General features: G+C 40.4%; 1 protein-coding gene across 1 annotated transcript in view; it reads right to left on the bottom strand.

Moving 5' to 3' along the window:
- Window positions 1–12,281, bottom strand: part of LOC140849731 (uncharacterized) — a 264,604-nt gene extending 252,323 nt beyond the window's left edge. The window contains exons 1-2 of the mRNA XM_073238073.1: window positions 12,268–12,281; window positions 11,507–11,651 (exon numbers count right to left, since the gene is read on the bottom strand). Coding sequence (XP_073094174.1) covers window positions 11,507–11,651; window positions 12,268–12,281 — 159 coding nt within the window. The remainder of the gene's footprint in view (window positions 1–11,506; window positions 11,652–12,267) is intronic.
- Between the last annotated feature and the right edge of the window lie 1,528 nt (window positions 12,282–13,809).

Raw genomic sequence — 13,809 nt, 5'->3', positions numbered from 1 at the left:
TCTCTCTCTCTCTCTCTCACACACACACACACACACACACACACACACACACACACACACAGCAGATATCTTTGTATTCAGACTGGTTTCTGCATTCAAGCCAGATACAAAATGAAATGGCATATGAAGAGCTCCCAGCGTACAGCCTGTACGTGGGGCTTACTGTTTCTCTGCCATCTCTTTAGAGGAATAAGAACAGATAATTCCCTTTTAAAGCCCAGGAGAAAAGAAGAGTCCACAAATTATTACCTTGCCCAGTTGTCCTTCATTTTTTGTGTTTTCCAAGGGGCGATCATTCAACAGTGCTGTGAAGGTCACACACATTCCACTGACTGCCTGGAAACAGCAAAGCATGAGACAGAAGAACATCACTCCACAATAAAAGAGGATGCCACCTCACTCTGCTTCACCTGAGCCTCTAAAGCTCAGTGGCTTATGAATATTTGGACAGCAAAATGCTGTACAGCCTGGCTACTCAAAGTGTGGTTCACAATCCAATTCCATTGGCATCACCTGGAAGAGAAATGCAGATCCCAGGCCCTACCCAGTCCTGTGAATCAGAATCTGCATATTAACCATTGACCTGAGGGATTTGTTTCCTCAGGAAAGCACTGCTCTAGGGCAACCAGCTCCACAGTATGCTGTGTGTAAGCAAAATGATCTTTTTGGGTATGCAAAGAAATTTTACAACGTTTATTTTTAAAATTTTATTTCTATTTTTGTTTCAAAAAAGATACCTGAAAAGAGAAATTCAACTTCTCTACTATTTGACATTTAGCTTGACAGTGATACATATGTAAACATGTAAACTCAACTGTTTTTTTTTCATTGGTAGGGCTTTCCACTTAAAGACTGGGATGATACCTTTAGCTAAGCTCTGGAATAGTAAGGCCATGTCTCTGTCCCAAAAGCTCCCACTGTCACACACTGACTAGCTGCCCCCTGCCCCCTCCAGTTACCTTATAAAGAGGCATGATGGCACTCAGGAGGGTCCTTCTCATGGAGTATGTCCCATGGTTTGTCCAGCTGTGTCTTGCCCGGCATGCATTTCAGTGAGCTGGCCAGAGGACAGGGACACCTGTGCCACACTGCCCCTTCTGTCTGTGATTGTCCTGTAAACCTTACCTTATACCTACACCATGTGATACTACCATGCTCAGGTCCTTTGTAAGACCCAATTACAAACAGATACTCATTCCCCAACAAAGTAATTAACTCATCTCATTTGTAGTAAATAGCATGAGGGAAAATTGCAGGAGGGTCAGGGAAAACACTCACAGTCTGGAGGGCTGGGCAACCTCCATGAGGAAGTCACATTCGATCAGGGACCTACAGCATGAAAACAATTTAGGAGGAACAAGTGCATACAACCTGTGCGAGGAAGGAATTTGGGACAGATCAGATCCTGAAGAGTAGCTAGTGTGGTTGGATGTTGGTGAGCAAGAGGGCAACAGGGATGACACCAGAGGAGAAGGCAGGACCCAGATGTTTGGGGCCAAGGGAAGGAATTTGACTTTTATCACATGAGACTAGAGTCTTGGGTGTTGCCCAGTCCAGGCCCATCCAAAAGCCACTCCGGGGCAAGGGCTAGGCCCACAAAGCTTATTTGGGATGGGATCCAGGAAACCCAGTGAGGGGTGAAGACAGGATAACAAGGCAAGCCAAGAACAGGGTCACTGATGAGCAGGTGCTGCGGCCAGTTAGGGCTCCACCCGGGAGGGCACCCTCTGGGAGACTGCACGACGCGCCTCAGGACTCTCCCATGGAGAGGTGGATATGGACACGTACCCACCAACCCTCAGCCTTCACTGGTGGGCAGATGCTTCTGCAGTGTGAACCCCCAACAGATCAGCAAGATGAGGAGAGGCCTGTGGCCAGAGAATGTCCTCATCATAAACAGGCAGACACCCATGTATATGAGTAAAGTGAACAACCCATTCCATTGTGCCCCAGAAGTCCCTGGTTTTAGTGTCAGAAGTCCTGCATCCTGAGAAACCCCTAAGCCTGGGCAAACTGAGATGCCTGGTCACTCAAACAGAGGAACTACCTGCAGGTGGCCTCTGAGTAGGTCAAGGGGATCTGGGTGGGGCACTGACAGCATCTGCAAAATGGCATCTAAAGACTGCACAACCATATCCATCTAGATCCTGAAATATCAATGTCATTTTGTCACCAGAAAGACAGAGTCAATGACATACCATAGCAACACCCAAGAAGATTATGAAACTGGACATTAAAAAGTTCTAGGATGTAATACATGGTATTGCCCATAACAGCAGGCCTAGAGTAGTTTCCTAAGGCTGCTGTAATAAATCAACACAAATTTAGTAGCTTAAAATAATACAAAATTACTATCTGCTAGTTTTAGAGGTTGAAGTCTGAAATGGTACCTTCTCCGTTTCCTTTCCTCTTCCAGCTTCCAGAGGCCCTCATTCTTTGGCTTGTGGTTCTGTACAGCTCTGACTTCCGTTTCCATCATAACATCTTCCTCTCTGACTCTGACCTTCCTAACTTCCTCTTATAAAGACCCTTGTGATTACATTGGGCTAACCTGAATAATCCAGAATAATCTCTCCCCTTCAAAATCCTTAACTGAATCACATCTGCACAAAGTCCCTTTTGCCATGTAAGTTACCATGTCCCAGGTTTTGGGATTAGGATGTGGACACCTTTAGGGGAGCCATTCTGCCTACTACAATGTCCTTGATTCTAAGGCACATTTAATTTTAAAATGTACATCAACTTCACAGCAGCTTTGATGGTAGTAGTAACTACTACCTAATAAAATGTATATTTGTAACTCGCATCCTGATTTCAGAAATGTTAAAATATGAAAAACTGCACAACTCAGAATAGAGCATCTAATGATAATGGAACAAGCACAGCCGAGCTACATTGTTATAGAGGCTCAGGTTCTACATGCAGGGCCTAGGGTGAGACATGAATACACTACTTCGGTAAGTAGTTTGAATCTCTACCAGGCATTAGACTCTGAGGGTATGGCAGTAAGAGACACAGTCCCTGCTTACTTTCTGGTAGGAGAGGCAGACAATACTAAGCACAGTTTCCCAGGGGGTGGTGAGCATGGTGAGTGTGGTGAGGAACAAGAAAGCAGAACAAGGAGACTGAGGGTAGCAGAGGGGCAAGTCAGGGGAAGGTCATGTTTAAGCAGCGTCCTCAGTGAAGGCAGAGAAAACAGGATTTTAGTCAAAGGGCAGCTTGATGCTGGGACCTGTGTTGGTTCCACAGGAAAGATATTTCCCAATGGCCACTATGCCCACTCCCAAGCCTAGTGCTGCTCAGGCAACACTCACTACAAACTTCATGAAAACAATCCTAATCCTTTCTTCCTCTTTTTTTTCTTGAGGTTGGGTGGGAGGTCTGGTGGGACAAGTGGGGAACAAGGTTGAATGTGAGAAAATTATTTGCTATACAATTAAACAGCAGAAACTACCATTTGATTCCTAACTTAGCCTTGTATTAAGTACCCAACCTGTAAACACACCAAAGATAAGCCCAGAGGAGACAAAGCACTCCCATATCCTCACTTTCTGTTCCCTTAACAACTGTTCCCTTAACAAAATATAACAAATGTTATATTTAACATTCAAATGGGCATTTCTTTCTTTCTCTTATTTTTCTTTTCAGATTTACACTCACAACCCACTACTTTGCCACCTTTATCCTGAAGCACCCTACTGCAACCCCCTGAAAACCTTGTCCCTTTATGAGAAAGCCAAAGCTCTGATAGGTACATGAGCCTGTCCTAGGCTAGGGAAAACATGACACAGGCTGGTCCCCAAACCAGACATGAGCCAAGTGAGTTCTGTCCCTACCATGGGTCATGACCAACGTCTGCTTGACCAGAACCTCATCAAAGAGAATAAATCTAAGTCTTAGCCCTTCTCAAGAGAACAGAAAAGCCATCTGGAAAATCCCCAGCATCATTATGACAGCTACAAATTGCCAATTATTAATGGCTCCCAGTCTAATAGCCAGACTAAAACAGAGACTTGAATTTGTTAGGAAATGCTGGCGAGGACCAGTTCCCCTAACAACAGAGCAAACACACAGACACAAAGAACCCCCCCTGCCCCTGCCAGCAGTTCAAAGGTTCAGAATCTTGTACTTTAGAGGAAAATCTGGAGGTGACTCATTAGTGGCAGAAGGATGAGGCCTCAAGCTGTGGCTCATGACCAAATCATGTGCCACAATACCTTCTTGTTAACCCTGAAGGATACATTTCAGCAATGTTCCCTGGCATTCAGTTTGCACTCAAGGTAGATACAGTTAATATAAATACTATTATTTAGAGTTATGTAGGGAACAGAAATAAGAGGGTTTTTTGTCCCTTGCCTTTTAAAAATGCTCATCCACATGCCCATGAACCCAAAGAATATTTTACAAGTCATTACAATGACAAAAATACACTGTCTGGCAATTCAATTCTCATGTGTGTTTAACTTAAACCTCTGCTTTCAGAAGTAAATTTATATGATTCCATGATTGTTAGACCAGTCATTTTAAAGCATATTATCCCCCATATAAAGCATCTTGACAATGAGGGCCTGGAAATTCATAATTGTATTTGACCTGAACATGAAACTATAACCAAGAAACCAGGAAATTTTCACTAACAGCCTGGACTAAGCTAAATACTTTGCAAACCATAAATCCCAGGTTTGTTGGACACCCTTAAGGTTAAATGATGCAAGTAGTTTTAGTGCAGGCTGCTGTGATGCCCACCAAAATGAAATGCGAACCAATACTGACAGGGAGATGTTCATAGCCTGATACATGATGGTTGAACCATAAGTCACTCACCAATGTTAATGGAGCCTGGCTCTCAGATTCCAGATGACACCTTGGAATTTCCCTGCCTATAGGAAAGGCAGATGGAGGCAGTAGCACCAGCTGTGATCTGGGAAAACTGAAGGTAAATCAAGTTTTTTCACCTATTAGAGTTGGAGAGAACTAAAACCTCAATCTCTACTTCTACTAAGCTGTCAGCACAGAATTATTTGATATAGAAACTCATCTGGCATTCATCATCAAAAACTGCCTCCCACTATGCTACTCTACCCCTCAGTGGAACTGAACTGCCTGAGCACATGAGGACCGCAGCAAGCCTGCTTACACGTCAGCTCTCTCAAAATGTACTAGTGTTTTGACCATAATAGATGCTCAGTAAACAATTCTTGATGAGAATGAAAAAGAAAAAGCAGGAAGAAAAGGATATAAAATATCCTCAGTTGTAACTTGAATAGGGAGAGAATAATTACAGGTGATAAACAGGCTGCAGAAGAAGGAATAAACAGTTTTCCTCTGAGTAAGACTGCCCAACACCCCTAACTAAACACAGGTCTAAATTAAGAAGGTGCCATTTTGTCATTCAAAATTGGCCATTACTCAATTCAGAGTAATTCTGGACCTTCTCGTCACCCATATTACTGAGGTTAGCGTAATACATCTAACCTTAATGGTGTTTGCCCTATACTTGCTCAGCTAATAGCCAGACATGACAACTGGATTTTTATATAAGTGTTCTCTTGGATGGCGTCCTAGTGAGAGAAGATGAAGCAAAGGAAATGCTGTCTGCAGGCCCACATTCCTAATGCGGGGTGAGGTGACTTGTGTGCAGGCAGCAATGCTCCCTCCTTGCTTGCAGAACCGCTCGGTGTCATTAACAATCCTAAACCCAAATAGGGTTCTGTAATACTCTCTGTAAATACATAAGTTCATAACTTCCTGTCAGAATTGACAATTATTCTTGTTAAAGGTTGATTTTTCTAAATTAGATAGTCAGGGATATTAACTTACATGAGGACTTCTCTACTCCTGGCATCTTTCTCCTGTTCCAGTAATAGCTACATGGTCCAAGCACAAAGGTAAATGTTTTACGCACATTGTCTGCTTAAAGCACCCTTGAAAGATAGAAATTACCTTCCACATTTCACAGATTAGGAAACTCAGAGAGGTTAAATAATCTGGCAGTGGCAGATTATCAGTGGCAGAGTTAGGAACTGAAACCAGCGCTTAGATTCCAAAGCCCATAATCAGGTACACAAGTCATAGCCTTAAACTTCATCCCACATCACGAAGCCAGATGTGAACTCTTTCTCCCATTTCACTTGGAATCACTTACCAAGTTTATTCTGTGCTTGAAGTGGGGAGTGAGGCTTGGAATTATATTTCCCTCAAAACACCCCCATGTGTATGATTTAAACTTTATAAAGCCATCATTTATTATTATTATTATTACTATTACTCGCATCATACTAAGTCACAAGGCAGCACTACATTTTCAAAGCTGGACCACATTAAAAAGATAAGGCTGAATTCTCCATTGGCTCAGACTAACTCAGAAAGAACCTGACAAATTAGTGCTCTAAAGAAATAAATGAAATAATGTACAAAACAAAATGAGCCAAAGTATGTCTCCATCTTAAAGGTGAATGGATTGTTTGAAAGGAAGTTGAGACGGGCCTTGGAAAGAAAAGTGCTGTCTATGGCAGAAATCTCAACCCAAGAAAACATTTAGCATTTGCTATTCTTGTATTTTCTAAATATCCTATATGCTAAATAGAATTATTTAGAATTATAGTAAAAATGTCACTGAAGCAAAACCTCATTAATTCAGCACCCAGAGACACCCCCTTTTAGCATGTTGTGTAATCTCCTCCTTCCTCTCTATTTTCTATGCCTTTTTAATTTAGTTTTTATTTAGTTGATTTCAAATCACAAATGTAGCTTTCCCGAGGAGATAGGAAGTATATGGGGACTCAGTGTTAACTTTAGCATATTAAAATACTAAATATTGGTCATAATTTCTCATGAAGCATTGACTTTCAGAACACAAATATGTTTAAATTCATTCATTTGTTGACCCAAAGAAACCTAAATTTATTCAAGTATTACTGTTATACAATTCCTTCAGGTTTCCTTAGCTGCATAACTTCATAAATCTCCCTAATGACAGGGAACCCCAGTGAGGATTGCAGAATTCTGCAAAGTCAGGAGTAAGCAAAAAGGAAATTAAAAATTGTGAAGAAAAGGACATTAAACAGACTTTGTTCACTTGCTTTAATTAGTATAGCTGAATTTTAATTATCACAATTCTTCACCACACACTAGTAAATGTGCTGAAACTGTCTTGTAAAATTAACAAGCCTTAACACTACAAGGCCTTGTTTAATTTTATTCTATTCTGCATTTGTAAAATAAAAGTGATAAAAGTGAGAAGGTAGGGCATTTGGAGCTAGCAAGTAGGATTGAAGTTCTATATTGTTTAAGTCATGCGTTTGACTATAATCTCCCTGAAGGCAAGGATCTATACCTTGCCTGTTATCTAGCATATTTACTGAGTGAATGAACATCAAAATGAATGAACAACTATTATCTCTGGTCTCAACAAAAAAGCTATTAAAGTCCCAAAGTCAAGGATTATAACTTTTATTTCTCCTTCATACACGAAACATCAGAAGAGGGTTGAGTAATTAGGAACCAGTCAATAGACATTCCTTAGTGAACACATTTCTGGGGAGGAACAGCTTTCACCATCCCCCAGTGTACAGGACAGAATAGCCTAGACTCTAAATTCATAACACAACCCAGTTAAATCATGTGACCCCTGGAGGAGCAGAATTCTGCTGCTTCTCCCCTCATTCCCACAGGAAAAAGATGTTTTTAAGAAAAGACAGAATTCTCCATTGACTATCAGAGAAATGTCTTGTATTCTCTATGGTAATATATTTATGAGGTTAACACCAGAGACTATAAATGCAACTGGGGTAAAGGCTGGAGCTCCCTAATCTAACCAGGTATTTCCAATTGCCTCTTTCTGTGTTCATTTGAGTATGTTTCTCTTTGTCATGGGGAATATTTTTTGTAATTTAAGTCTGGGGGGATGAGGTAGAAAACTACCTTATCTGAGAGGGTCTCCTGAATCCAACACACTACCATCTGACTGCTGATTCATTTCACTTCAGCTCTCATTGACCACCATCAGACTAGATCCTGGATTATGCTACAAATTTGCCACCTTGACTTTATCATCCCTTGATTCTTAGCATGTTCACTTAATCTGACCCATTACTTGGCTGAATCTGCTGCTGCATCTGCTCCAGCCAGCATATTAGTTTCAGATCCCATCCCTACTCTGATCCCTGACTTCTCCCTAACCCACCACTTTCAGCTGCAGTTGTCCCCTTCGTGTGCATTTACCCAAAACCACTGCCTCCCACATCATCTCTCCTTCAAGAGCCACAACCACAAACATTAGGTCATGCACAGAAGTAAATTTACATTCATGAAAGGCTTTGAATTATTATGAAAGCAACACACACATACACACACTTTAACAAGATTTATACAATGCGGGAAACCATAAAATAGGAGGTAGATTCTTGTAATCAGACACCCAAGGCACAATCTTACTGTGCTTTCTTGTGAGTTCCTTCCTAATTCAACATTTTAGTCTTGGCAGAAGAATTCTTCTTCCTCTGTGGTATCCATCAATTTGGACTGCGAGTCACAAGAAGAAACCATAGTGTTATGAGTACATGATGTAGTCAACAAATAGCTTCTGGCACTAATTATAGAGTCAATCAATTGCCAAGAATAAAAGTATGAGGAATTTGTCATAATTCCACACCTGTTTGTTTTCCTGGTTGAATTCTTTGACTGCAATAACATTTTCATTCAGAATGTTTATAGGTGACATAGCAAGAATATAAAGAGAGACATAGAATGTTTTGGTGTAATGATGCAAATAGTTTTCCTTTGCGCCAATCAATTTTTTCAACCTACCGGGCTTCCTTCCTAACAATGCAGATTTGATTCTTTTTTATCTTACTTGAGTTACAGACCTTGGTTTTTGTAAGTCAAGTGCAATATGGATTTTTAAACCTTACATAACTGTGCCCATGTCTGAAGTCAGACTAGTCTTTATACTATAAAACAAAAAAAAACATTTAAGAGAATCTCTTCTATCCAAGTGCTTGCATTGCACAAACAAGGTTGAATTTTACATGTACATATGACTACCGTAAATCTTACAGAAGTCAAATATAACCAATGGTTTTATTTCTCCTGTGTATACACACCTCTAATCAGACTTAAACCCTTGTTAGATTGATAATTAACTCTAAAAAACATAAGGGAGACAGAAACATTATTAATAGATATAGGTGCTAGTCTTTCCTACTAGGAACCAAAGAACAGCATTCAGTCCTTCGTGTATTATCTAGATGTCTACAGATGTGTGGGGGGTAGTGTTATATACATTTATATCTACTATATGTAACATTCAAGGAAAAGAAGTATCCACCCCCATCTAAAATCAATGCATATTAGAAGGTTTGGAGTGTAATCAAATCACCACTACCCTTCAGGGAATCACTGCAGGACATAAAATAAAAGCACAAAGCTGTACCATTTTGCCTTTTTCTTTCAGGAACTAAATTTGCATTATCTTTCTGCCATATGTTCAGGTAGCTTTCAATGGTACCTCATGCAGCTGTGTCATTGAATTCCCCAACCTTAATGAATAAACTAATTACAGTCTGAAATGAACTCTTGCAGGCTCACTATCTCCTGCCATAGATCAAGAAGAGAACTTTATTCCCACAACTCTCTGCTAATTTGCATTAGCCATAAAAGTGCACCAGAGCATCCTTCCCTACTCCAGCTGGGCGACCAGAGCCACATCAATAGGATACTATGCCACTGGTATTAATTCTGCACAGTTCAAGTTAGCAGCAATAAATTTTCCACTGCCACAATGATTCTCAAGCCCAAAAGCAACTAGGAGGCTATTGATTTGAGTTGGACCGTAGCACTGCTCTCATTGCTAGTTCCCCTGCTTTAAATTTTACAGTTGAGCACTATTATTCATTTAGGTCTTAGAGCTCTGTTTGTTTGCAAAAACTTTGCAAAGAAAGATCAAATAAAGGTTTGACCATCTGAACCATTTTAAAGTAGTAAGAGTTATTTTATCAAATACAAATATGGCTGAATTGATGGTAAAAGTTACCAAGAAAACAAGCAAGGGTGAGGAGACACTGGATGTACACCAGCCTTCCTTTCTAAATTTAACCTTTGTCCTCTGCTCCTGAGGTCCAGATAGGGAGCCTGCTGTATCTGTTTACCGTGACGCTGAGTTGGAGTCCAACTACACGGTTTTCAGATGAATATAACCTTATTGCAGCTTTGCTGCCAAATTAATTCTTTCTCATCAGCAGCAAGTCACAACATTTTTAAAAAGCTAACTGCAGAGAACCCCAGGCCTTTTGGTTTCATTCTCCTTCAACATGCTTGCAAATATTCCCTTTAGAGTTATAGAATTACAGAGTGAAAACTGAGGCAAACTATCACAAAAATGAAAATTAAGAGACTTGAATTATAGTGCCAATTTTGTGTACACAAGCTCTGAGACCCAGACTCAGACAGCTTCTACTTGCTTTTCCTCCAGGCGGGCTGCAGCAATACTTCAATGAAAACATGTGTAAGAGTGGACACCGCATGCCTGGGAGGCCTACACGCACTTAGGATGCTGGCAGGGTCATTCTTCCTTGACCATCCCTACCTGGGTCAGACCTTTGCTTATTCTATTCACAATGCATTCAAGTCCTCTTATCTAGAACTTCCAAAAACTGTGATGTTTAGAATGTATTTCAGATTTTCTTCCCTGCAATATGTCCTACAGCTCACAGAAGTATGGGATTGTAAAGTAATTTGGGAGACCATAAGGTTCATGCAAAAAATCAGATTAAGTTTAAGCCAACTTCATCAAAAAATGGCATGCACATTTTTCCCTAAAAGAATTAGTTGAAAAGTAGAAGTACACAGAGTATCCTAGTAATGACATAATATTGAAAATAGGTTTACTGTTATAATAACTTCTACTAATAAAGGCATAGTTTGCAAACTGTTTCACATGTACTTGTTTCCTACTCAGTGCCTGCATAATATAATCATCTGCATATTCTAATATCATGTGATGAAATGACTGGGTGTTCAGTGTTCATACAATACCTCTATTTTATTGATAACATAAACCCAAATCTTTTTCTTCCACACTTAGGCTTATACAATTTGTTCTCCTTCCCAGGTTTGTAACACCCTGAAATATACATTCCCAAACTACCTTCCATTTGTTTTTCAGTTTTCCTCTAACAAAATAAAATTTACAAGCTAAAGCAGGATGACCAAGACCCAGATGGCACTGGATTTGGTTCATGTGCCCAGCACCATGCTAAGCCACATCGTCTTACAGACCCTAGGATCCTCAAGGACTCACCCGTAGGCACAGAGCTGTTCTCCTCTCCAGTATAATAGCTAAGAGCCAACAGAGGTCCTCTGGTGATTTAGGACAACCTACCCTCTCCTCCCAGAAGAAAAAAAATTTCCATATTCCTATGTGCAACACTAAAGACCTAAGGACCCACCATCTCTAGCAGGTCTTTTGCAGTTTCCTTTTTACATCTCCCAAATTAGCATCTCTCACCATGTCCTCAGTTTTCTGCTGGAAAGGGTCCATAGTTGTATCGATCAGGGTCCCAGTAGGAAACAGATGATGTATTGGGCCATCAGGAGACTGTTTACAAGGTGTGAGCAGGGCATAAGTTTTAGGGAACCAGTAAGGGATGGAACTGGGGGAGGGGGTTAAGGGGGAACGAGATTACCACCCAGGGCCTGAAAAGGCAAGGATAAGGCCTGGGTTATCAGAACCTGGGGAAAAGAGCTCTGCAGAAAGGCCCATGCCTGACTCTGGAGCTGTGGCCTTTGAGAGAGGGAAGCAGCCAACCTGTGGTGAGCCAGCAGGGAGGAAGCCAGGGCTCCCCTCTGCTCCTTCTCTTACATGTCCTGTCAGCTCCCCCCATTGGTCAAACCCAGCCAGAAGCCCAAACGCCTGGAGATCTCCTGAGGTAATACTTACAGGCCAGCTTCCTGGACCCAGAAAAGAACAAAGAGAGGATCTGGAGGGGCAAACAGGCAGAGATCCAGTAAAGTGGATTAGCCAACAGCATTCTACCAACAGTGGGTGGCAAGTTTTCTCTGCTGTCACTCATACTGCCAAAATCCTTTCAGTATTCTGCTATATTCTAATATTAGTATTAGACCATAATATTTCCTATGTAAGTTATTTTCCTGTTTTATATGCAATAATTAAGAATTTTAGAAACTGGAGCGTCAAATAAATTATATAAATAAAATAGATTCTGCATCTTCCCTGAGCAAACTCACTCACTCATGTGACTTCCCTACATTCTCCAAGCCATGGCCGTTCTTTCCAAAGGAGTGACTGCAGTCTTTGTCCTCTCCAATTTCTCTGCCCCACACTACCGGAGTTATCTGCTTAAAATACATTTCCAATCATGCCACTTCTATGGTGAAAAATATTCATTGGCTCCCAATTGCCTAGGATAAGATTTCTGATTATAGCATTGAAGTCCTCAAAGTCATATCCATATCTCATGCTCCAGTTCTCATTATTCACTTCTAGGCAGAGCACATTAACTTGCACTTTTAGAAAATGATTCCCCCATATACTGTCACATATCTTTTCCTTTTCTCACATTGTTCTCTTCCTACCCATAGTTTCTTTCCCTAAGGAACTCGTCCATCCTTCAAGGGCCAATTTAAATGTTCTCTAATCGGTGCTACTTTCCCCAAACTTTCTAGAAAGACTTAACAGCTCCTAGCCCAATGAAACTATTATCCTACTAAAACAGAATTAGTTTTTTACATATCCATCTCATCGACTGGTCATGAGCTCTTTTAGGGGCAAAACCATATCTCATTAATCTTTGATACAATGCTGAACACTGAGTGAATTACAAGTATGTATTTGCTAAATTACATATTCTCACTGTCATAGTAAATCCTACCTCTAGAAAGAAGACCCTTCCTGAACAATAAAACCTTGGGTAGATATAAAAAGAAATTGACCTAAGATGTGCAAAGTCAATACAACAGTTAAGCCTGGATTTTAGGGAGAATTAGCATAAAGGTTAAAAACATGGGCTCTAAAATTAGACAATTTAGGTTTTCAGTTTGCCAGGTAAAATACAGGACATTTATTTAAATTTAAATTTCAGATAAACAATGAATTTTTTAGTCCCATATATGTCCCAACTATTGTAAAGAGAAGGCAACATTGCATGGGTGGAGGGCAGGGGGGGCGGGGTGTGTGTGTGTGTGTGTGTGTGTGTGTGTGTGTGTGTGTGTGTCCGTCCCTGAATCTGGCAATTCTGCCTAGATTCAAACTTTGATTCTGCAGCTTCTTGGCTGTGTGACTTAAGACAAGTTAATTAACCTCCCCATCCTTTGGTTTCCCATTTTTAAAGTTGGGATAATAAAAATCTACCTCATAGGATTGTTGTGAAGATTTACATAAGTTCTTACACACATAAAGCACTTAGAACACTCACTGTCATGTAAGTTCTCAACATTGACTACTATTACTACATAATGGCCATACTATTATTAGTATTAGAAGTTTTACCTTATCTTAATGTTCATCTCAGTAACATATAGGTTCCATGCCCATTTTAATGCTCATCAACTATACTGAATGTTAGAAACATTTTTCTTCTCCATTTTTAACCAAAATGATCTACTCTATGTACAGGATCGTACAGGCACCTCTTCTACTGCAAGTTCATTTTACTATCAAAGTGGTTCAAATCTTTAAAAAAAAAAAAGCATGTGAGGTGAAGGATGTGTTAATGAATTGTGGTAATCATTTTTCACAAAGTATCATCAAGTTGCACATCACAAAAAAAACAAGATATACAACTTAAAATA

The sequence above is a fragment of the Manis javanica genome, chromosome 5 (genome assembly GCF_040802235.1).
Source record: "Manis javanica isolate MJ-LG chromosome 5, MJ_LKY, whole genome shotgun sequence".
NCBI lineage: Eukaryota > Metazoa > Chordata > Mammalia > Pholidota > Manidae > Manis > Manis javanica.
This window is presented reverse-complemented; position numbering and strand designations above follow the sequence as displayed.